The sequence below is a fragment of the Triticum urartu genome, chromosome 3 (assembly GCF_003073215.2).
Source record: "Triticum urartu cultivar G1812 chromosome 3, Tu2.1, whole genome shotgun sequence".
NCBI classification, from domain to species: domain Eukaryota; kingdom Viridiplantae; phylum Streptophyta; class Magnoliopsida; order Poales; family Poaceae; genus Triticum; species Triticum urartu.
The window spans coordinates 94,990,573-95,012,921 of NC_053024.1; the positions used below are offsets into that span (position 1 = coordinate 94,990,573).

At 46.8% G+C, this 22,349-nt stretch overlaps 2 protein-coding genes across 2 annotated transcripts; one reads left to right on the forward strand and one right to left on the reverse strand.

The window, feature by feature from the left end:
* Window positions 1-1,588: 1,588 nt before the first annotated feature.
* On the forward strand, window positions 1,589-4,987 carry LOC125543064. The gene is made up of 6 exons (XM_048706313.1): window positions 1,589-1,914; window positions 2,002-2,236; window positions 2,341-2,503; window positions 2,597-2,814; window positions 2,911-3,283; window positions 3,382-4,987. Exons 1-6 carry the CDS (start codon window positions 1,756-1,758, stop codon window positions 4,733-4,735), a joined length of 2,502 nt encoding a protein of 833 aa, XP_048562270.1. The 5' UTR covers window positions 1,589-1,755; the 3' UTR covers window positions 4,736-4,987.
* Window positions 4,988-5,142: 155 nt separating this feature from the next.
* Window positions 5,143-9,314, reverse strand: LOC125543065 (coleoptile phototropism protein 1-like). Its single transcript, XM_048706314.1, has 3 exons — window positions 8,338-9,314; window positions 5,626-5,949; window positions 5,143-5,550 (listed from the first exon to the last, which is right to left on the reverse strand). The coding sequence occupies exons 1-3, from the start codon at window positions 9,124-9,126 to the stop codon at window positions 5,281-5,283; spliced, it is 1,383 nt and encodes a 460-aa protein (XP_048562271.1). The 5' UTR covers window positions 9,127-9,314; the 3' UTR covers window positions 5,143-5,280.
* Window positions 9,315-22,349: the final 13,035 nt, after the last annotated feature.

Here is a 22,349-nt window from a genome sequence, read left to right on the forward strand (position 1 = left end):
TTGATACTCTTTTAGGAGTGGATTTGATGACGTGGCAAGGAAGACCGGGTTTGTTGACTTTTTTTAATCTAAAAATATAAGTGCATGTATGCATGCATGCCATGGTGCATGGTAGCATTCATAGCGTACCGTGCAGGTCGGTCGTTTTCTTGCGCGGGCATGGGATCAATTGTAGGCAGCGTACCGTACGCTAGCTAGCTCTACAGGTATGCGTCACACATGTACGTGCCACGCAAAGGAAAAATATACGCGTGTACGCGTATGTGCGCACGCACTAAGCCGGCTACAACTTACAACTGCTCCTCGTTGACGAGGTTGCGGCGCTCGCCGACTTCCGCATCGCCGGGGTTCGCTCCGGCGTGCTCGCGAGCTGGAACCAGTACGTTAATCCGCGCTGCCCACAGTGGCATGGTGGCACTATCTACTTTCTCTTCCGCATCATGTACGCGGCGCTCATCGCTGGCTGGGTCTCCATATTGCAGCATGCCCATGCGGCCCTGGCACATGCGTGAGCACGCAAAGCGGCCACAGTGTTGTACCCAGTGGCACCGCACCAGCCACCTTCTTCCTCCCTTGTTGACCCCCTGGCGTAGCTGCTTCGCCCCTCGTCTTCTTCGTACGATGCCTTCTACCTACAGCAGCTAGGATATGGTGACCGCGTGCTTGGACCGAACCGAAGTAACCGCATGGACATGGACGCCACCCGTTTACGTCTGCAAACAGTGTCGAGCCATGACGGAAACAAAAAGGTCGATGAGATGCCCGGGGTCGCTGCCGCTGCTAGTGCAGCCTCCGTCCCTGCTGACAAGCGAACCCCACACATGGCCTAATCCACCCATCCCGGTCTTTCTCGATACCACGTAGGCAATCCCTATTTGGATACGACCGCAGGGTTAAAAATGTCCGGGATTAGATAAAATAGGGTATAGACTTCAAGGATTTGAAGATGAGGGTTCATTTTCAACTAGCTGTACAATGTTAAGGTTTAAATCAGACTTTACTTCTCAGGGAACGTCTTCCAAAATATTCACACGGAAAACATGGTGCCGCCACGGTCCAAGCAACTTCAGGCTGTCGTGGCTCGTCTCTGAAGCGCCCTGCACGCACGAACGATAGGCTTGCGCGCGCGCGAGTTGGTGGCGTCGTGTTGGGCTCGTGCTCACCACGGATTTCAAACCGGCCGAAACAAACAAAACCATGGGTTTTAAATCCATCTGTGGGTGTGTGGACCGGCTGCCGTCCTAAACAAAACTCCGCGGCGCCCACTCTGCACGTTGTGTCCTTCTGACACGCACGGATCAGTCATTCAATGCCAACTCATCAAAGCATTCCCCACATCAATCCGTAATTAATCGTCGCCATAAATAAGGAGAAAATAATACGCGTATACAATCTCGTACTACGTATACTCACTACTGTACGTAGTGTACGCCAGCTGTGCACAGTACGCACTTGCCGTCCGCCGCCCCACCCCACAAGCCAGACTCACTCGCCCCCGCCCCACGTGCCCCCTCACGTGCCGAGTTTGAACCAGCCCCAACCCAACGGCTCTCGCCGTCCGTCCCCATCCGTGCCGACCGTTGCGCAGAGAGACGCAACGCTCCTCCGCTCCGGCAGAAGAAAGCCAAAATAATCAGCTGTATTTCACCGCTCCGCAGCCCGTACACACCTCAGTCATCATCAGGCACCTGATCCCGATTCCCGACACATCAGTCAACATTGCTCCGTAGGTTCGCCGGCGGCGTTCGCGGATCGATGGCGGCGTTCACGGAGGAGGAGAGGGCGGTGGACGACGCGCTGGGCTACCCCAAGGCCTACGCCAGGCTCTGCCGCGCCGGCGGGGGCGCGCTCGGCCTCCCCTACGCCCACGGCCCGCCCGGCGCCTTCCTCCCCTACGTCCTCCAGCCCCACGAGGTACCTGCCTTTTCTCGCTCGCGCAGATCCACTCGCCCCGCTTCGACCTCCGCCGCGTCGTGATCTGATCTGGTCTGGTGCGTGCAGGCGCTGCGGGCCAAGGAGCTGAACGAGACGTTCCCGGTGGTGGACGCGGAGGCGGCGCCTACCGCCAACCCGCGCGGCTTCGCCAACCTGCTCTGGAAGCAGCTCGACCACCTCGGCAACGCCGGCTTCGACCCGGCGCTCTTCCGCGTCGACGCCTACGGGAACGTGCTCTACCTCCACGCCGACGCCGCCTCGCCCCTCGCCTGGGACGTCCACCACTGGTTCCCCTGCGCCAGTAAGAAGGATTTTACTACATGTTCCTTGCTGGTTCTGAATCTACCACATGGTTCTGAACTCTGACGGACGGTGGACGGATGCTTGGTTTTCCTCGATCTGCAGGGGGAGGGAGGACGGTTCCGAGCAACCTGCGGATCATGCAGCTGCAGGCGTCCAGGAAGAAGCACAACAAGCTGGAGTTCCTCGTCCCCTGGTGGGATCTGCAGCTCGGCATCTCCGTCAACCAGTTCCTCTCCATCTTCGCCTCCAAGAACACCGACTTCAGGTGAGCTCCTGTCCGACGCCCTTTGCTCACCCTGAGTATACCAACAGGTTTCAGGTGGACAGACGGATTGTTCTGAAACTGTTGTACGTGCAGGAACAGAGCATTCGCGTTCCTCTTCGCCGACGGGGCCAACGAGGAGCTGAGCTCGCTGCAGGCGGTGGAGGCGCACGCGTTCCCGCACCATTTCGCCGAGATGAAGAAGAAAGTAGGCCTCGCGCCCGCCGCCATCGTATCCGCCAGGGGCTCCGACAGTTCGGTGCTCAAATCAGTTGACGCCAACAGACCAGTGAGGTCCAATTACCCCCTGATCGGTATGCGCTTGTCAGAGAATTTCTTGCATTAATTTCCTGGTTTTCGTCACATCTGCATATGAGCTATGGATGATTGAGGGGCTGCTTTTCGTGTAGCTGCAAAGAAGTTCTCCGGCGAGAAGGACGAGAACCTGGCCGCCCACGGCCATGGTGGTAACTCGATGATGAAAGAGAACAACAACCCAGATGTTGACGGCTACATCAGCAATCCTTACCTGTCCATCGTCATGGCTAGGGACTCGCTGAGGCAACGAGAAGAGGCCAAGAAGAAGCAAGCTGAGCTCACTGAACTGGAGAACGAGGTGAGCGAGATGCAGCAGAAGAATGAGGAGGAGAGGGTAGCCATCCAGGACCTGGAGGCTCAGCTCATCAAGAGGCGTCGGCGAGTGGAGAAGTGCCGTCGCTTGGCAGACGCCCAGGCCAACTACAAGACAGTGCTCGAGAAGATGATCAGAGACGCCATGCACCAGTAAGGAGGATGATCCTATAAAACCAAGAGCTGCTAGTTTCTTTTGAAGAATCTTGATTAGCTGGTGCTAATTTTTTTCATTGTGGTGCAAAATGCAGGAGCGTTGTGTACAAGGAACAACTCAGGCTGAACCAGGCTGCAACCAGTACTCTGATGGCGAGACTGGAGGCACAGAGAGCAATGTGTGACTCATCTGAAACCGAGCTCCGCAAGAAGTACCAGCACAGGGATGATCTGGAGAGGCAGGTGAAGCCTTTCATTGATCAAGCAAGGAAGAGGTACCGGGTCGACGATGAAATCCCAGAGGAAAGGCAGTGTGAGAGTTTCAGGTACTTGCCAGAAAGAGTATCGAGGAGCAGCCCTCTGAAACAGGAGCTGAGGGTTTTCTTGGAGGAGGCTCAGAGGACTTCAGATGCATACATTAACCTGGAAGGGGAAGAAATTGGAGAAGGGACTTCAACAATGAGTTATGTCAACACTGAGCAACCTTCCAAGGTGATAAGCTTCCCAAGAAGGTCCATCTCCACTGATGAAAACAGAAGTTACACTGAAAGGGGAAGAGCATCGGTGAGGGAGAAACTAGAACAATCGACGATCAGAGAGCGGCACCGTAGCAGGGGAAGGGAAAGAAAGGAGACCATGGCATCAAGGGGTGTTGGTACACCTATCAAGTCAAGAGATGGTAAGGGCAAGGCAGCCATGCTCGAGTCCGAGACCGAAAGGTCTCATCATGCAAGCCAGACAGTCTCATTCCCAAGGACCCCCTCAGTTCCACCAAGTCCTCCATATAGAGCGACCGGCGTGTACGGGGCGCCGAGGTACCACACAGAGCAGTCACTGCCAGTCCAAAAGGATGATGAAATGCTTCATCCTCGACGTGTTGCCAGATCAGAAGACAATGAAAACATGAACTACAGAGGCAAGGGCAATGTTGATAAGTGGCTCCACATGCTCATGGAGGACCAACAAGAAGGGAATGAAGCGGCGTGCCGTTCCTCGGAAGACCACAATGCCGCCGAGGAGAACGGTTCGGACGATGAGCAGGAAATTCAAAGCAGAATCGATGACGAAGACGAGAGCTGCAGGAATGAGATCACTGAATGTGTTGATGAGATCACTGAATGTGTCGACGAGATCGTCGACGTTGGTGGTGAGAGTGCTGCTGGTCACCATGGCACACCAAGATGCAGGGGTAGCTTTGACATCAAGGAGGAGAAAGTGGAAAGGAAGATATGGTTCCCGAGGTCCGACAGCGGTAGGGGTTTCCGGTCGCTGCCATCCTCTCCCTCCAAGATCCTGGGAATGAGGAGAGGCTCGGACTGTGCAGGCAGGAAACCTAAGGTGGGTGGCGACGATGATCGCAGATACGGCTATGAGGATTCAGTGTCTACAAGCAGCAGCAAGTTCCTCAGCAAATGCAAGCAGGCGATCAAGAAAGCCGTACACAAATGAGGCAATCTCAGCCCTGTGTTTATTCTTTTCCATGTGTGTGTGTTTGTTACATTTGTCTGAAGTGCTATTATTTGTTTCTGTAGCTGAATAAGTTAGTGATGCATAGCTTGCAGACTACTGTCTGAGGTTCTGCCTGTGAAACATTTGTGGTTAGTTTCGTGATCACCCTCATGTGATCACATTGGTGTGTGTGCGTGTACAACTATTTGTTGATCTGTGAAAAAAAGATAGTACCCAATTCTTACATTATAAGTATGTTTCTGTGAGCGAGGCATAGTCTGAAGAACTCTCTGTTTCGCAAAGGTTTGAAGAACTCTGTCAGTAATCTCTGAAACATTTCTAGTAAGTGATCTGCAGCAATCAGATTGGCGTGTGTACGACTATTTCATGATTTGTGAAGAAAGAGAGACTTATAAACTGTTAAATTCATATAGTTCTTGATCTATTAGTACCAAATTAGAAACTGTAATTCTGTAACCAAAGGAGAGACAAATTATGAAGAACCCTAGTAAACATTGAGCGCCGCTGCCGGCTTCAGATTCCTCTCATGACATGGACTTGCGCCACCTGGGGGTCCGCCGCGTCGGCGTGGGCGTCGCCGTGGCCATGCTGGCCCTGCCCTTCTTCCCGCTCGCCGGCGTCTGCCGCTCCATGCCGCTCTCCGAGTCCTCGATCCTCGCGACGTCGCCGCCCATGCCGCCGCCGCCGAACCAGAGCGTGCTCCACTTGAAGCCGCCGACGCCGACGCCGCCGCCGCGGCGCCTCCTCTCCGAGCCCAGCCTCTCCACCTGCTCCTGCAGCGCGCTGCACTGCACCTGCAGCCCAGACATGTCACCGTTAGCACCTGATGAGAGCTGCCGTCGGAGTTGGAAAATGTCCGGCGAACGCACCTGGAGCCTGGCGACGTCCTCGCGCAGGCGGCGCATCTCCTGGTGCTGCGCCAGGGCCTCGCGCTTGGAGGGGCACCGGCCGCTGCCGGAGTGGAAGTCCAGCGCCGCCGCCGGGCTGCAGGGGACCCTGGCGCCGCTGAAGGAGGCGCCCAGGTCGGCGAGGCGGTTCAGCTTGCCGTGCTCCGAGAAGAGCACCTGCATCACGGAGCGCACCGTCAGCCGGTCGTTCTGGACCGCGTGCGCCGCCGCCTCCGCCGACAGCTTCCGGGGGTCGATCAGCCTCCACAGCGACTTGCGCTCCTCTTTCCCGGCGCCTGGGTGTGCCTGGTACATCAGTCGAAATTGGAAATGAACAACTTCTCGTGATGATTTTTTTATGTAATCAATCGTCAATATTATGGGAGTACAAATCCACTCATGTCCTTCAACCATCTAGCGATGAATATAAGCACCGGAATAAAAGGAAGGGCGTCGCCTTGTTGCCCTCCGTGACTGAAGTCGGACAAACTTTGTTGCGGTAGAAAATCGTGAAGTCGTCGTACTAAGGTCGCATATGACCAACACACTAGAATAGCAACCGTCACTTATCCATATACACACGAACGCAAACTAGATCTAAGCGGATCCACCAAAGACAACATCGACTGAATCACACGGATCCGTCGGAGACACACCTCCACACACTCTCCGACGACTCTAAACGCACCGTCAGGATGGGGGTGCCAAGTAGGGAGAACCATATTTCATCTTCAAGGAACCGGTGCAGTTGCCGCTTCGCCTTACTAAGTAAGACACAAACCCTAACCATATTAAAAAAACATTGAAACCCTCCCGCCGGCAAGAGCTGGGATTCGTCGCACGTCCATGGACCTGAGGCCACAAGAGGTGAAGCAGATCAGTGCCGACCACAAGGAGAGGCAGGGAACCCGATCGCCTGTTCGCTTCGGGTCGCCAACAAGGCCACAGGAGATGAAGTAGATCAGCGCCGACTACAAGAAGAGGCTGGGAACCCGACCGCCTGTTCGCTTCGGGTCGCCAACAATAAGGAGCATATATCGGTTTTGCAGGGAAATTTGATCATCCGCCACACTTTTCCCCCACTTTGATAATTTCCCTGGAGAAGGATTCGTGGGGCCCCGACCTCCATTGACACAATATAGGTCAAACTATTTAAACACCCTAATAAAAATGCGTATGGTCCATAGGCCTAAGTTTTGCATGGTACACACCTTCCCCCACTTTGCTTATATGGAAAAAATAAATCGTCCTAAGTCGATTTTGTCCTAGTGGTTGGATAGAAATTGAACGGTTGGGCACTCTTCTTCCTCCTCTAGCCCACCCTTTCGGGGATTCTTCGGATTGTAGGAATTTATAAATCTTTTTTTTTGCGGGTCATGAGTTTATAAATCTTGAAATAGAAAGAACGTAGGATTGTGATGCCACGCCCAATGAATTGCAACATGATTTTTTAAACACATGAATTCTATAAGATTTCAGAGAATTGAGGCGTCAGAGTAGAGAGAGATAAACCTGATATTATAATATAAATTCAGAACATCTAGTTAAACCAACTAGAGGTGAACCAAGCGTTTACCTCTAGTTAAAAGACAGAGAAACTGTAAAATGCCAACATTGAACTGAACATGATTCAGTCAAGTAATTTTTAAAAAAAATTAACATCTTTTCTTTTGCTTGTCCTAATTTTGCACGCGAATCCGCCTCTCTCCAGAGAGCAGCAACGCATGACAACTCTAGGGATGGATGAATATGATACGGACAACACAACGCTGTGAAATGCGAAGAACAATGGAGCAGCGGATGACATCCACCTTGATTTGTCGGGATGCATTTCGCTCCGAAAAGCTCTGAACTTGTGATACGCATGCGGCAATGCCCATGAAACTAAAAGATGAATCGTGTCTGCATGGCAGCCATATATGGCTGCAAGTATCTACAGAACATGCTCTGGCCGTGCCTGCAAGATCCCCAGTCTGACAACTTCGTCCACACATTATGAGATGAATCTGAAGGGAATATTGCACTGTAGTAAGTTGTACTGTGAGTGTGAGCACTGAAGTTGCTACCAGGACTCGGGAAAACAAAGGACAAACAGTGTCGTGGATGAGAACAAAAGGGCACCGGAGTATAGATATGCGTGACAACAGGCAACATTTTGTTGTGTAGCAGTCGGAGCTCCCGTGACCGAACACACCAACAGGCATAGTAACTCCGGCTAATGATGAGGCATTTCCAGTTTGGTTTTATGACAAAATCTCCTGGCGTCTGCGACAGATGAATGAATGCGGACGGGAATGTAAAACAGTGTTTTCAACTGTGCGTACTCTACTTGCGCGATTCTCCCCTCGTTCTCATGTACTCCCTCTCTCTCAAAATATAAGAAAACATTTTTAACACTACACTAATGTCAAAAATATTCTTATATTATGGGATGGAGGGAGTATTTTTGTTAACCGTATCACTTTTTTTTTGTTATGATCTTTATGCCATCATGGAGATTACTCTATACTCATGTATTTTTACCCAGCTGGTGCGCTGTCCCATGCAAAATGTAGTGGTCAAACGCAGAAACACTGTACTACTGCGCGCCTCACAAGTTTTCACGCAGTCTTCTGGCCATTGACCCAAAGTACAAAGCGCAATATCGTAGAAAGATAAAAATGGAAACGGAGTTAAGCATGCATGCATGGTCACCTTGAGGTAGGTGTCGACGGCGCGGTAGAGCGCATCGTCGGCGGCGCGCGCGTGGGCGGGCACAGCGCGGGCGAGCTCCTCGAGCTCGGCGGGCCGCAGCTCGGCCTCCAGCGCGGCTTCCGCCAGGTACGCGTCGACCAGCCTCGCCACCCTGGCCCCGGCTCCGCCGCCGGCGCCCTTGCCGCCCTCCTTGAGGAACCCGCGCACCAGCCGCAGCACCAGCGGCACGTCCAGCAGCGTCGACCCGCCCGGCGCGTGCCCGAACGCCGGTATCATCACGGCCGCCAGCGTCGCCTGGTCCAGCCGCCGCGCCGCGCGGGACTCCAGCTCCCGCAGCAGCGCCGCGTCCGCGCCCACCATGCTCCCCGCCCGCAGCAGCTTGAGCAGGAAGTCGCACGTGATGCCGTCGTCTGCGGCCGCGCCGCTGGGCGGGTCCGGCGGGAGCGCCGCGACGAGGGTCTCCAGGAGCAGCCGCTTCTTGAGCCACGTGGCGGTGGGGCTCTCCGGGGGCAGGAAGCGGCCGGAGGCGGACGTGGTGGCCACGTCCGGGAGCCACTTGGCGGCGTAGTGGGACAGCACGCTCGGGAGCAGGTCGGGGCGGGGCTTGGACTTCACGGCGGCGACGGTGCGCGCGAAGCTCTCCACGTCGTTGACGCACGTGTCGTCCACGCATGCGAGCACCCATGGCTCCGAGGAGGAGCGCGCGTGGTCGGCGTCGGGGGCCGCCGCCGTGCCGCGAGCGCGCGGCGACGGGGTCCTGGGGCTGTGGCTCTGAGACGACGACTTCATGGCGGGGCGGGGCGGCGCGCGAGGTCGGAGCTCTCAGCTGCTTCAAGTTCACGGCGCGTGCATCGGAGTATGGACCGAAGAGCAGGCGAGGCTGTGGGCGAGAGATGGCGACACCCACCTTTGGAGCTGCGTGTCGTACTGTGTCATATGTGGCTGCCCATGATAATCGGGGGCTGTGTTTTCCGAGTAAATTTCATGGTGGTTGTACGTAGTACTACTACGTGCAAGCTACTACTGTCCATCAATCTCTGGTCCAGCTCCAACAGTGGCATGTGCGTCATCTGTCCTTGTTGGACATGATGTGCTCCCGGGTATATGCATATGCTCATCGCCGTTTGTACAGTACTACACATGTGTAATTAGGTTAGCTCGTTGCCCAACTCTTGCGGAGAGTGTCAATTGTAAATTTTCAGATACGGCTTTGAGGATTCGGTGTCTACGAGCAGCAGCGGCAAGTTCCTCCGCAAATGCAAGCAACCAATCAAGAAAGCGGTACACAAATGAGGCAATCTCAGCCTGTTTATTCTGTTCTATGTGGTGTTTGTTACATTTGTCTGATGTGCTATTATTTGTTTGTGTAGGCTGAAAAGGTTAGCAGCACTGTCAACAAGTCGACAACTAAAAATTAAAGGCGGGGCAGAGCACATCTCCAACCTGCAGTTTCATCCAGCCATTGTATACATTCAAGGCTCATTTGGTTTGGATAAAATCTAAACGTAGGAATTTAAAGTGATGTAGAAATTTGATAGGATAGCACTTGCCACCCTAAGGAATTGACTTGCTTCGTTCCTACACGCAAAATGAGCTTTGAGTAGACGTGTAGTTTCCTCCAGAAGCATAGGAAATGAATAGTATTCCTACGAAATTCTTGTACGCATTTCCTACAAACCGAATGCATATATAAATTTTTTTCCTCTGAAATCCTTGTTCTCATGTTTTTTCTATAAAAATCCTCCAAACTGAATGAGGCCCAAGTGTACTAATGATTGATCCTTGGTGCTTTTGCTTTGAACTATGCCTAACACATGCTGCATTATCTCTCCAGCAGCTCAACTGCCTGGATCGCGAGGAGCACGGCCGTGCAAGGCAACCAGAGGTGGAACAATGATATTTGTCGGGAACTTCACTTGAAAATAACCCTATCCGATAAGAGCATCTGGTAGTAAAATCTAACCAATCTAGTCATCGTCAGACATGTAGGGCTGGCGTTCCTTGCCCACGGATGCAGAGCCAAGATTTGAGCATAGAGTTGCCTAATGTATGAAAACCTATACAATTATCTGTATCCAAGCAAGAATATGTAATTAAATTTTGTGGGACAGACCAAGCAGTGGTTGGTTGTTCAATGTATGAGAAATTATATTAACTACTATATACTTTGAATGGCCTAATATCCAAACAAAAATTATGATGATTTTCAAGTAACTACCCTATAGACCGTATAGTGGTAAAGATAAGTTGAATGTCGGTAGATCCACGACGTAGTTCTCCAGAGTTGAGTCAAGTATCACCTGCTTGTAGAAAAACTTCACCAAGACACGGGTCATGTTTACCGTGCCCATGCACATTGGTATCCCAACACACACATACTTGTCGCATCTATACTTCTTCACCATCTTCTTTGTGTAATCCACCACAAAGGCGCACAATACGATGGTGGAGATGCAAGAGAATAAGGTGTTGTCAATTGTCTCAGTCTACCAAGTGATCTTCATAATTAGAATTGAAATGGATATATTAAATTTGACACACAAAAGCGGCAGGGGTGTTATTTTTACCTCGCATGCGATGTAAACTATCACGGGCGTTCAACGACAAATGAGGAAGGGTGGACAGAAGGTGAAACCATATCGCTTGTTTGCCGCCCAAAATGTGAAAACCACAAGGTTTGTAATGGCAGTCGCACTAAGCAGACAGACAAATCGCTTCATCTGCAATAACAAATAATAAAGTTAATAAAATCCTAACCATCTTGAATATGTAGAGTAATATGACATACAATGTTCAGAGAGGATTTTGGATCCCATCTTAAATGTGTAAAGTAATATTTCCCGCAAAAAATGTGTAAAGTAATATGACATACAATGTACTGAGATGTAGGGCCATAGCTATGTGTATAGTTGAGGGGGGGGTGGCCCCCCCCCCCCCCCCCCAGCCTAGGGAAAATCCCTGAAGGATTTTTAGGGACATAGTTAGAAGAAAATCTCCTTGTTAGCCCCCACAAACATCTATACTTTGCATTTTGCCACCCCTGACATCCTAGTCAAGCTCCACCACTGCCGAGATGGCAGGAAAAGTTGCGATGATCACGTAGATGTTTCTCACAAATCTCCATTGCAACCGCACGTCCTCCGACACCACCAGATTTTTAGTGGTTATTTCTTGCATTTCTCCTTCTTCCTCCATTCAAACCTTGCGTGCTTGATCTTGATGGAGAACAAAGCTAGCCGAAGGAAGCAAAACCACGCCTTCTTCCTCCTCTGGTTCATCAATTTGGACCTCGCGTGCTTGATCTTGCTCGCATTAAAATCACCAATGGGAAGAACCACGACTTCTTGCTCCTCTGCTTTGTCCATTTGAAGCTCACGTTCTTCATCTTTCTGGCGGACAGAATCACCCCTCAGATGAATGATGCTTCTTGCTCCTATGTTTTTGCCATTTGAAGGCCGCGTTCTCTATCTTGCTCACGATTAGAATCACCCATGGGGAGAACCACACCTTTTCCTCCTCTGGCCCGTCCATTTGAAGCTCGCGTTCTTCATCTTTCTAGGGGAGCCTCTATTTGTGAGGTACCTAAAAATCATTTGCTCCACCCACTTCTAATCCGGACCATCAGATCTTCATCCAACAACCCAAAATAGAATAACAATGACTGCAACGTGATCCTCGGTGAGCTAGGGAGCAACACACACACAATAAGCAATAATTTATTTGAAATTTAATACACTAAATTAGAACTATTTTAGCTCGTGCTATGCCTAGGTCTACCTTTTAGAGCTTGATTTTATCAAAATAAGTAGCGGGGAGGATGTTTTGGCTCCCGGGCTCATATCCCCCAAAAGAACAAAAAATAGAAAGAAAAATATAAAACAAATCAAACAAATCTTCTTTTTTGAGCAACAAACATGTTCGTGTGTTTGAACCGTGTGCAAATTTTTGTAAGTAAGTGCACTTTTTAGTGCTCTAAGAAAGTCGTTGCTACACAAACTTTTTTTTGAAACATTTTAAACACTGATTTTTTAACTAGGACACCAAAAATGTCAAAGATTTAAAGAACACCGATATTTTCTTTCTTTTTTTCTGTGTAGAGCAGCACAAATGTTATTTCTTAAAAAATGAACAAATTGAGTACATGAACATGTTTGTTGCAAAAAATATCATTTTTTTAGTTTTTACTATTTCTCAATTTCACTCTTCATCAGGGTGCACATGAGTTTGAACTCCAGTTTGAATAGCTTGTAGTGTAGATCTTTTTTTTCTCTAAATCTAGTATGCAATGGAAAACAAATAAACGATCTGGCTTATTTTGGACCCACAAAATATGTTATGCGGACCTTTTCCTTACTCTACAAATAATAGGGGGAACTTATAGGTTATCATGTAATTTGGCAATTCTATCACTCGAAGTGAGCATGATATTCTGAATCACATGTTAATGCTAATAAGAGAGCCTTATTTTGTGGTCACACAACTATGATGAAAGTGATTCTTGCTAATAACAAGATGTTCTGACCTAGAAAACTGGGTACATATAATGATGTTTCAAATAACTGGAATATTAAACAACAAAGCAATAATGTTCAGAGGAAGAACATAAATGTTGTAGTTACATCTGGTGCTACAACTGAATATGCTGAAGTTCACTGCTATATTGCAGTTCAAAAAAAAGGCTCACTGCTATAATTGTGGGAGCTTGTACATCACATCACTTCCTTTAGCATCTTTGTTCTCAAAAGGCAATGATATTTTATTTGTGTGCTCATGTATCATTGTTTTAATGTCAAATTGATAGACTATTGCCATGCATCACTTTTATCCTGAGTTAATACCACATCACATTATTTGATCAAGATTATGCTAGGTAGCAATCAATATCAAAAAAATTGTTGTTTATTATCTACCTACTCGAGGACGAGGAGGGATTAAGCTTGAGGGTGTTGATACATCTCAAGCGTGTCTATGTTTTTTTATTTTCAAGCTATTATATTACAACTTTTGAATACTTTTTATAGCATTTTATATTATTTTTCTGGACTAAGCTGTTAATTCAGTGCATAGTCCCACTTGTTGTTTTATTCATGTTTTTGATTCAGAAAATCGATATTCGATGAGGTAAAAAAACCTAAGAATTGCATACGATTTGTTTCGGGCAACGAAGGTTCTAGAAAACATCGGAGGGGTGCGAGGGGATCCACAGGGCCTCCATACGCCCAGGCCCTAGGGCGCGCCCCATGGTCACGTGGGTCTCACGAGCACCCCATTACGTCCATTCCACCACCTATAAATCCGATAAATCCCAAAACCCCCAGTACCAATTTTACGCGATTTTTTTCGACACCGCAAGTTCTTGTTTCGAGGAGATCCAATATGGAGGCATGTTCTGGTTCTTTGTCGGAGAGAGAATCCACCACATGAGGCTTCTTTATCAACTTTGTTGCCTCCATGACCATGTGTGAGTAGTTCCCTTAGGACCCTAGGGTCCATATCAGTAGTTAGATGTCTTTCTCTCTCTCTCTCTCTCTCTGGTCTTCAATGCCATGTTGCCTTGAGCTGTCTCAGATGATCGAGATCAATTCAATATAATCATTGGTGTATTTGTTGGGATATGATGAATTGCCACTTTATGATCAGATTGTTCATTGAATTTAATTGAATCTTTTGAGGTTTATTTGGTGTATAATTGATTAGCTTTGTATGATCTTCGATCTATTTCTCTACTTTGTCCAAGTTTGATGGGCACTTCTTCAGAGTGAGTTGTGTATTGTAGTGGGTTCTAATCTTGACGTGATCTATATCCTAGTGCAGAAAGAGACAAGGCACATATTGTATTGTTGCCACTAAGGCTAAAATGATGGTTTCTCATCATATTACTTGATGTTTTACTGTCTACATTCTGTCATCATGTTTATTGCAATGCTCTATTTTTTATAAACTTAATACTTTGAGATGCATGCTGGATATTTATCTTAGAGGAGTGTATTAGTTGTAGATGCAGTTGGATTAGAGTCTACATATCATAGACGTAATTCCTATGAGATTATACCATGAATGATCATACTCATAAATATAAATACTGCAATTTAATCGCTGCCCAACTGTATATTGTTCATCACACCACTTGTCTACTTAAGAGAAATGCACTAGTGAACCAATGCCCCTGGGTTTATTCCCCTTTACTGAAGACAAATACTTTCTTTGCTACCCTGTTGCTTTTGCTTTTACTTGCTGCCTACTATCTTTATCAGTTGCAGTTTAATCTTGTAACTAGCAAGATAAGGGGATTGATAAACCTCTTGATGTGTTGGGGACAAGCTTGTTTTGTGTTTTTCCTGCAGGTACCAGTGACTTTATTTGTTGGAAGAACTCCTTCTAGTTTGATAAACCTTGGTTCTCTAATCGAGAGAAATACTTATTGCTACGTTACTTCACCCTTATACCTGGGGGTTACCCAACCACTCCTACAAGAGAGCAAGCAGGTGGATACAAACCTTAAATGAACTATAATTGTTTGATAATATCTCAAGATTGAGGATTAACTACAAAAAAGTTCTTTAGTTTATATAAATATGAGTGATATCAAGGTTGCACCCTTCTTAGAGATTTTCCAATGCGTTGGAGTAAGATTACCTATTAAGTACCTTGATCTCCACTTCACACTGAGAAGCTGAGAAGGAAGGATATGTAGCCTTTGTTAGATAATGGCTAGAATTACAGGTTGGAAAGCCAATCTTCTTTCTTATAAAGTCAAGCCAGTGTTGATTAGATCCTACCTTGTTAGTATAGAAATTTACATGATCTTCTTTTTAAATTTCTCTAAGTGGGCTTTGAATCTAATTAATAATCAAATGGATAGTTGCCGTTTTCACAAAAGAGGGTAACTGCTTATGGAATGACCCTGGTGGGGATAAAATCCATCTAGATAACTGGCCATCATTGTGTATGAAAAAAGAGTTTGGAGGTGTTGGAGTTCCAAACTTGAATGTGTGTTTATTAGGTTCTGGATTAAACAATTCATTAAGGTTGAGGGCTGTTTGTGGAAAAAGGTCATTAAGATTAAATATAATACTAGGAGTCCTAATATGTTTTGTTGTCATGATGCCTAGCCTTCTCAATATTGGAAGGGGTCATGGGGGCCTCTAGGGCTGTTAAACTAGGATATAAGTGGAAATTTGGTAATGGAAAACATGTAAGATCTTGTGAGGATATTTGGTTTGGAAATTCATCCCTTGCAACTCAGTTTTGGGATCTATATTTCTGTAGTTAACGAGCAAGGTAGAGTAGTAGTTGATGTTTGGGATGGTAGGCAAATCAAGTGCACCTTTAGGAGGACCTTTAATGTTGAGCTTGAAGGAAATATGCCCTAGAGGCAATAATAAAGTTATTATTTATTTCCTTATATCATGATAAATGTTTATTATTCATGCTAGAATTGTATTAACCGGAAACATAATACTTGTGTGAATACATAGACAAACAGAGTGTCACTAGTATGCCTCTACTTGACTAGCTCGTTGATCAAAGATGATTAAGTTTCCTAACCATGGACATGAGTTGTCATTTGATTAACGGGATCACATCATTAGGAGAATGATGTGATTGACTTGACACATTCCGTTAGCTTAGCACTTGATCGTTTAGTTTGTTGCTATTGCTTTCTTCATGACTTATACATGTTCCTATGACTATGAGATTATGCAACTCCCGTTTATCGGAGGAACACTTTGTGTGCCACCAAACGTCACAATGTAACTGGGTGATTATAAAGGTGCTCTACAGGTGTCTCCGAAGGTACTTGTTGGGTTGGCGTATTTCAAGATTAGGATTTGTCACTCCGATTGTCGGAGAGGTATCTCTGGGCCCACTCGGTAATGCACATCACTATAAGCCTTGCAAGCATTGCAACTAATGAGTTAGTTGCGGGATGATGTATTACAGAACGAGTAAAGAGACTTGCCGGTAATGAGATTGAACTAGGTATTGAGATACGACGATCGAATCTCGGGCAAGTAACATACCGATGACAAAGAGAACAACGTATGTTGTCATGCGGTCTGATCGATAAAGATCTTCGTAGAATATGTAGGAGCCAATATGGGCATCCAGGTCCCGCTATTGGTTATTGACCAGAGAGGTGTCTCGGTCATGTCTACATAGTTCTCGAACCCGTAGGGTCCACACGCCTAACGTTCATTGACGATATAGTACTATGAGTTATGTATGTTGGTGACCGAATGTTGTTCGGAGTTCCGTATAAGATCACGAACATGACGAGGAACTCCGGAATGGTCCGGAGATAAAGATTGATATATGGGATAATAGTGTTTGGACTCCGAAAGGGGTTCCGGATGTTTCCCAAAATGTTTGGGTACGAGAACACTTTATTTGGGCCAAAGGGGAAAGCCCACAAGGTTTTTGGAAAGCGCAAAAGGAAGTTTTGCGGAGTCCAGGGGCCAGACGCCAGGGTCCCTGGCATCTGGGTCCAGACGCCGGGAACCCTGGCGTCTGGCCCTGGAGTCCGAGAAGGACTCTTGCCTTTCGGGTGAAATCGACTTTGTGGAGGCTTTTACTCCAAGTTTCGACCCCAAGGCTCAACATATAAATAGAGGGGTAGGGCTAGCACCCAAGACACATCAAGAAACACCAAGCCGTGTGCCGGCAACCCCGTCCTCTCTAGTTTATCCTCCGTCATAGTTTTCGTAGTGCTTAGGCGAAGCCATGCGGAGATTGTTCTTCACCAACACCGTCAGCACGCCGTCGTGCTTCCGGAACTCATCCACTACTTCGCCCCTCTTGCTGGATCGAGAAGGCGAGGACGTCATCGAGCCGAACGTGTGTAGAACTCGGAGGTGTCGTGCTTTCGGTACTTGGATCCGCCGAATCGTGAAGACGTACGACTACATCAACCGCGTTGATATAACGCTTCCGCGAAAGGTCTACGAGGCTATGTAGAAAACACTCTCCCCTCTCGTTGCTATGCATCACCATGATCCTGCGTGTGCGTAGGATTTTTTTGAAATTACTACGTTCCCCAACAATGGCATCCGATCCAGGTTTTATGCGTAGATGTCATATGCACGAGTAGAACACAAGTGAGTTGTGGGCGATATAAGTCATACTGCTTACCAGCATGTCATACTTTGGTCCGGCGGTACTGTTGGATGAAGCGGCCCAGACCGACATTACGCGTACGCTTACGCGAGACTGGTTCTACCGACGTGCTTTGCACACAGGTGGCTGGCGGGTGTCAGTGTAGCGACCAGACCTCAAACAGTCTGATCTCTGTGCTCCGGTGTCATCCCTGGATCAGTAATGCTGACACCACACAATACTCGTAGGATTTATAGCAGAGTAGCAATCACACACTTATTACATCGAGTGTCTCAAAAGAGAACTTATTACAATAAATATGGCTTAAGGCCATCTAATAACGATAACAGCGGAAGGCTTGGAAGATAAGTGAGTCCATCAACTCCAAAGGCATCACTGAGTATAGAACCACGACCTAAAACTCCTCAATCATCGTCTGAAAAGTCTGCAACATTAATGTTGCAGCCCGAAACGGGTCAGCACATGGAATATGCTGGCAAGATAACACATAGAGAGTAATGGAATGCAACAGCTATACTATATGCATATTTGGCTGGTGGAAAGCTCTATGGTTACAGTTTTTGCGTAAAGCCAATTTTTCCCCTACTTCAAAGGAATAAAATTAATTACTATCATGGTGGTTGTTAAACATTGAGAATGGTTGACAGCATCCTCAATCCCAATTAAGTAACATCATTAAAACCCAACAATATTAATTTTAGAGTAACATGTTGAGATTCACATGATAATCCAGGTACTAGATACTCAAAACGTCCATAACCGGGGACACGGCTAATCATGATTAGTTTGTTACACTCTGCAGAGGTTTGCGCACTTTTCCCCACAAGACTCGATCGCCTCCGTTTGGTTTCTCGCACTACAGGGTGTTTGAGAAACGGATGACCGAGACATAGTCTTTCAGAAGCGCTAGCACCTTACGATCGGGTAGACCGTACCACCTACATCCCCTACATCTGCTAGTCTACCACTGTAAGAGTTCGCACAACTTAGTCAACTATGTCAGAGCCCATAATGGCTTGTGGCTGCACACGGAAGTTTCTAGTATGAATAATCTCATGATCCCTTTGGGCCTGGGTGGCGGTCCAAAAGAAAACAGGCAAGTCCTGGTAACCCCAGGTGCCTCAATCCACCCAGATGTTTGTTAGGTTGCCACCTTAGATAAACCCTTAATTAACAATCTCACATCTGTCATGGATTTCACTCACCCAATCCACGTCTACTAGCATAGCATGGCATAATAAGCAAACGTAGAAGTAACTCCCAAAGGTTTGATAATAAACAGGTAATAGGTACTACCTCATCTACATCCCATCCCACAATTTAATTAGATCCTAATCATGCAATATGTGAGGATTGATCTAATGCAATAAAACTGGGTTGTAGAAAAGGTATGATCAAAGTGTTACTTGTCTTGCTGATGATCCGCGTAACCTAGAGATTCGAAGTAACAGGCGGCGCACTCCGGGTATTCTATCGCAGACAAACAATAAGCATACAATAAGTACTCATCTAATGCACAGATAAAACTCAAATAGAAGATCTAAACAGAAAGTTCAACTTAAGAACCCTGGTTTGCAAAAAGAATCAAATCGAACGAAGCGAAAGAAATCAAACGGCGAAAGAAAACAACTTCGTTCTAGTAATCTGGATCTAGGGCAAATTTTACAGTAGCAAAAACTTGTTTAAGTTGATTATTCAGAAAGAGGGTTTCGAGACAAAACTCCAGGCGCTTGAATCGCCTGATTCCGATAAACGAGCGAAAAGTTATACTAAAACGAAAATCGGATCAGAAATCACGATCAGAAAATAACCGCGGAAAATCCGACGAAAAAGAAAAACGAGGAACAGAGAATTTTTTTTTAAACGGCATGGAAAATGGGGCGGCGGCGAACCTCGAAAGGCGCGCGGCTCCGGCGGCGGCGGCGGATTAGGGTTAGGGTTAGGGCGCGGTGGCTCTCTCTCCCGCGGGCCTCGGGCGCCTTATAAAGGCCTCGGCCAGGCGGTTTCCTGGCCGGTTACGGCCCGGAGTCGGTTCGGCGCGTTTTTTTTAAAATAATTCCGCTCGGAAGAAAAATAAAAAGAAATACTAAACGGACTCCAAAAATCACGAAATAAATTTTGCCGGGTTCCTAAAATCAAGCCCGATAAAGTGAACATTTATCTGGGCCCAAACTACAACTTTGAAAAACGCGCATTTTTCCTAAATTCAAATAAAAATACCGAAAAACTCCGAAATAAAACTTATTTGATTTTTTTATTAAATCCTCAATATTTATATATTTTGGGAAAGTCATTTTATTCCCTCTCTCATATTTTTATAATAGAAATAATTGATGATAAAATAAATAAAATCAAATGATCCTGTTTACATAATTTGAGAAAACTCAAATTTGTAAATAACGAAATCCCCAACTCTTTCCGTGGGTCCTTGAGTTGCTTTGGATTTTCTAGGATCAAAACCAAAAGCAAAATAAAATATGATATGCATGATGACCTAATGTATAACATTCCAAATTAAAAATTTGGGATGTTACAAACCTACCCCCCTTAAGGTGAATCTCGCCCTCGAGATTCGGGTTGGCTAGAAAATAGGTGAGGGTGGTCTTTGAGCAAATCTTCCTCTCGCTCCCAGGTGGCTTCATCCTCTGTGTGGTGGCTCCACTGAACTTTGCAAAACTTGATAACCTTGCTGCGAGTAACTCGGCTGGCAAACTCAAGAATCTTGACTGATTTCTCCTCATAGGTCAAATTGTTATCCAACTGAATTGCTTCTAATGGCACTGTGTCTCTCAAGGGTATGTCAGTCATCTCCGTGTGACACTTCTTCAACTGAGAAACGTGAAACACATCATGCACTCCGGCCAATCCTTCTGGCAATTCCAACTTGTAGGCCACTTCTCCCATATGCTCCAAAACTCGATATGGTCCTATGAATCGTGGCGCTAACTTCCCCTTAACTCCAAAACGCTTAATCCCTCTAAGTGGGGATACTCGAAGATAAACTCTGTCTCCAACTTCGTAAACTGTCTCCTTACGTTTAGAATCTGCATAGCTCTTCTGCCTGGACTGGGCTACCTTGAGCCTATCGCGAATCAACTTCACCTTCTGTTCAGACTCCTTAATCAGATCTGGTCCAAACAACTGGCGGTCTCCAACTTCGTCCCATGACAACGGTGTCCTGCACCTCCTTCCGTACAAAGCTTCGAAAGGTGCCATCTTCAAACTGGTCTGATAGCTGTTATTGTAAGAAAACTCCTCATATGGCAAATTATCGTCCCAACTAGATCCATAATCTAGCGCACAAGCTCTCAGCATATCCTCCAAAATCTGATTGACTCTCTCAGTCTGTCCATCTGTCTGCGGATGAAAAGCTGTACTAAATTCTAGCCTAGTACCTAAAGTCTCATGCAACTACTTCCAGAACTTTGAGGTAAACTGGGTTCCTCTATCCGATATGATACTCCTCGGAACTCCATGCAGACATACGATTCTGGTCATGTATATCTTTGCCAACTTAGCACTGGTGTAAGTGGTTTTTACTGGGATGAAATGAGCTACCTTCGTCAATCGATCAACTACAACCCAAATCGAGTCATAGCCTGAACGAGTCCTTGGTAATCCCGTGATAAAATCCATGCCTAGCTTATCCCACTTCCATTCGGGTATCGGCAATGGTTGCAACAATCCTGCTGGCTTCTGATGCTCTGCCTTTACTCTCTGACATACGTCACAAACTGCTACATACTTCGCAATATCCTTCTTCATTCCGGTCCACCAGAAAATATCCTTCAAATCCAAATACATCTTGGTATTTCCTGGGTGAACCGAATACGGTGAATCATGTGCCTCTTGCAGAATCAACTTCCTGATCTCCGGGTCATTGGGTACGTAAACACGGTCTTCAAACCATAGGGTGTCGTGCTCATCCTCGCGAAATCCTTTAGCTTTTCCTTTGCTCAGTTTCTCCTTTATAGCGGCAATCTCTTTGTCAGTTTTCTGAGCTTCTCTGATTCTATCCATCAGAGTTGACTGAATTTCCAATGCTGCTACATAGCCTCTTGGAACTATTTCTAAACATAGTTCACGAAGATTTCCTACTAACTCCTTGGGTATTTCTCCCCGTCATTAGTGTATTGACATGACTCTTACGGCTCAATGCATCCGCTACTACATTAGCTTTTCCGGGATGGTAATGCAATTTCATATCATAATCCTTGATGAGCTCCAACCATCTCCTTTGTCTGAGATTCAACTCCCTCTGCGTGAAAATGTACTTCAAACTCTTATGATCCGTGTACACCTCACAATGGTTTCCAATGAGGAAATGTCTCCATGTCTTCAACGCATGCACTACGGCTGCTAACTCCAAATCATGCGTGGCATAATTCAATTCGTGAGGCTTCAGTTGTCGTGAAGCATACGAAACAACTCTTCCTTCCTGCATAAGCACTGCTCCAAGTCCTCGATGTGAAGCGTCGCAATACACCTCATAATCCTTGGTCTGATCTGGCAAAATCAACACTGGTGAGGTAACCAAACGTTTCTTCAACTCCTGGAAACTTGCCTCACACTCCTCAGTCCATTTGAACTTAGTATCCTTCTTCAACAACTCCGTCATAGGCTTCGCGATCTTTGAGAAGTTCTCAATAAATCTCCGGTAGTATCCTGCGAGTCCAAGAAAACTCCGGATCTCTCCAACTGTTGTTGGTGCTTCCCACTTGGTCACGGTTTCAACTTTAGCGGGATCTACTGCTATACCTTCTCCAGATATAACATGTCCGAGGAATCCTACTTCCTTCAACCAAAATTCACATTTGCTGAACTTGGCATATAATTGGTGTTCTCTGAGCTTTCCAAGTACCAAACGCAAATGCTCCTTATGTTCCTCTTCATTC

Excerpts from the sequence above, each read along its gene's own strand:
- LOC125543065 (XM_048706314.1), bottom strand. The coding sequence starts at position 9,126 with ATGAAGTCGTCGTCTCAGAGCCACAGCCCCAGGACCCCGTCGCCGCGC. Across the intron at positions 5,950-8,337 it reads CCGTCGACACCTACCTCAAG|GCACACCCAGGCGCCGGGAA; the intron begins GTGACCATGCAT and ends CTGATGTACCAG. Across the intron at positions 5,551-5,625 it reads AGGACGTCGCCAGGCTCCAG|GTGCAGTGCAGCGCGCTGCA; the intron begins GTGCGTTCGCCG and ends TCTGGGCTGCAG.
- LOC125543064 (XM_048706313.1), top strand. The coding sequence starts at position 1,756 with ATGGCGGCGTTCACGGAGGAGGAGAGGGCGGTGGACGACGCGCTGGGC. Across the intron at positions 1,915-2,001 it reads ACGTCCTCCAGCCCCACGAG|GCGCTGCGGGCCAAGGAGCT; the intron begins GTACCTGCCTTT and ends TGGTGCGTGCAG. Across the intron at positions 2,504-2,596 it reads TCCAAGAACACCGACTTCAG|GAACAGAGCATTCGCGTTCC; the intron begins GTGAGCTCCTGT and ends TTGTACGTGCAG.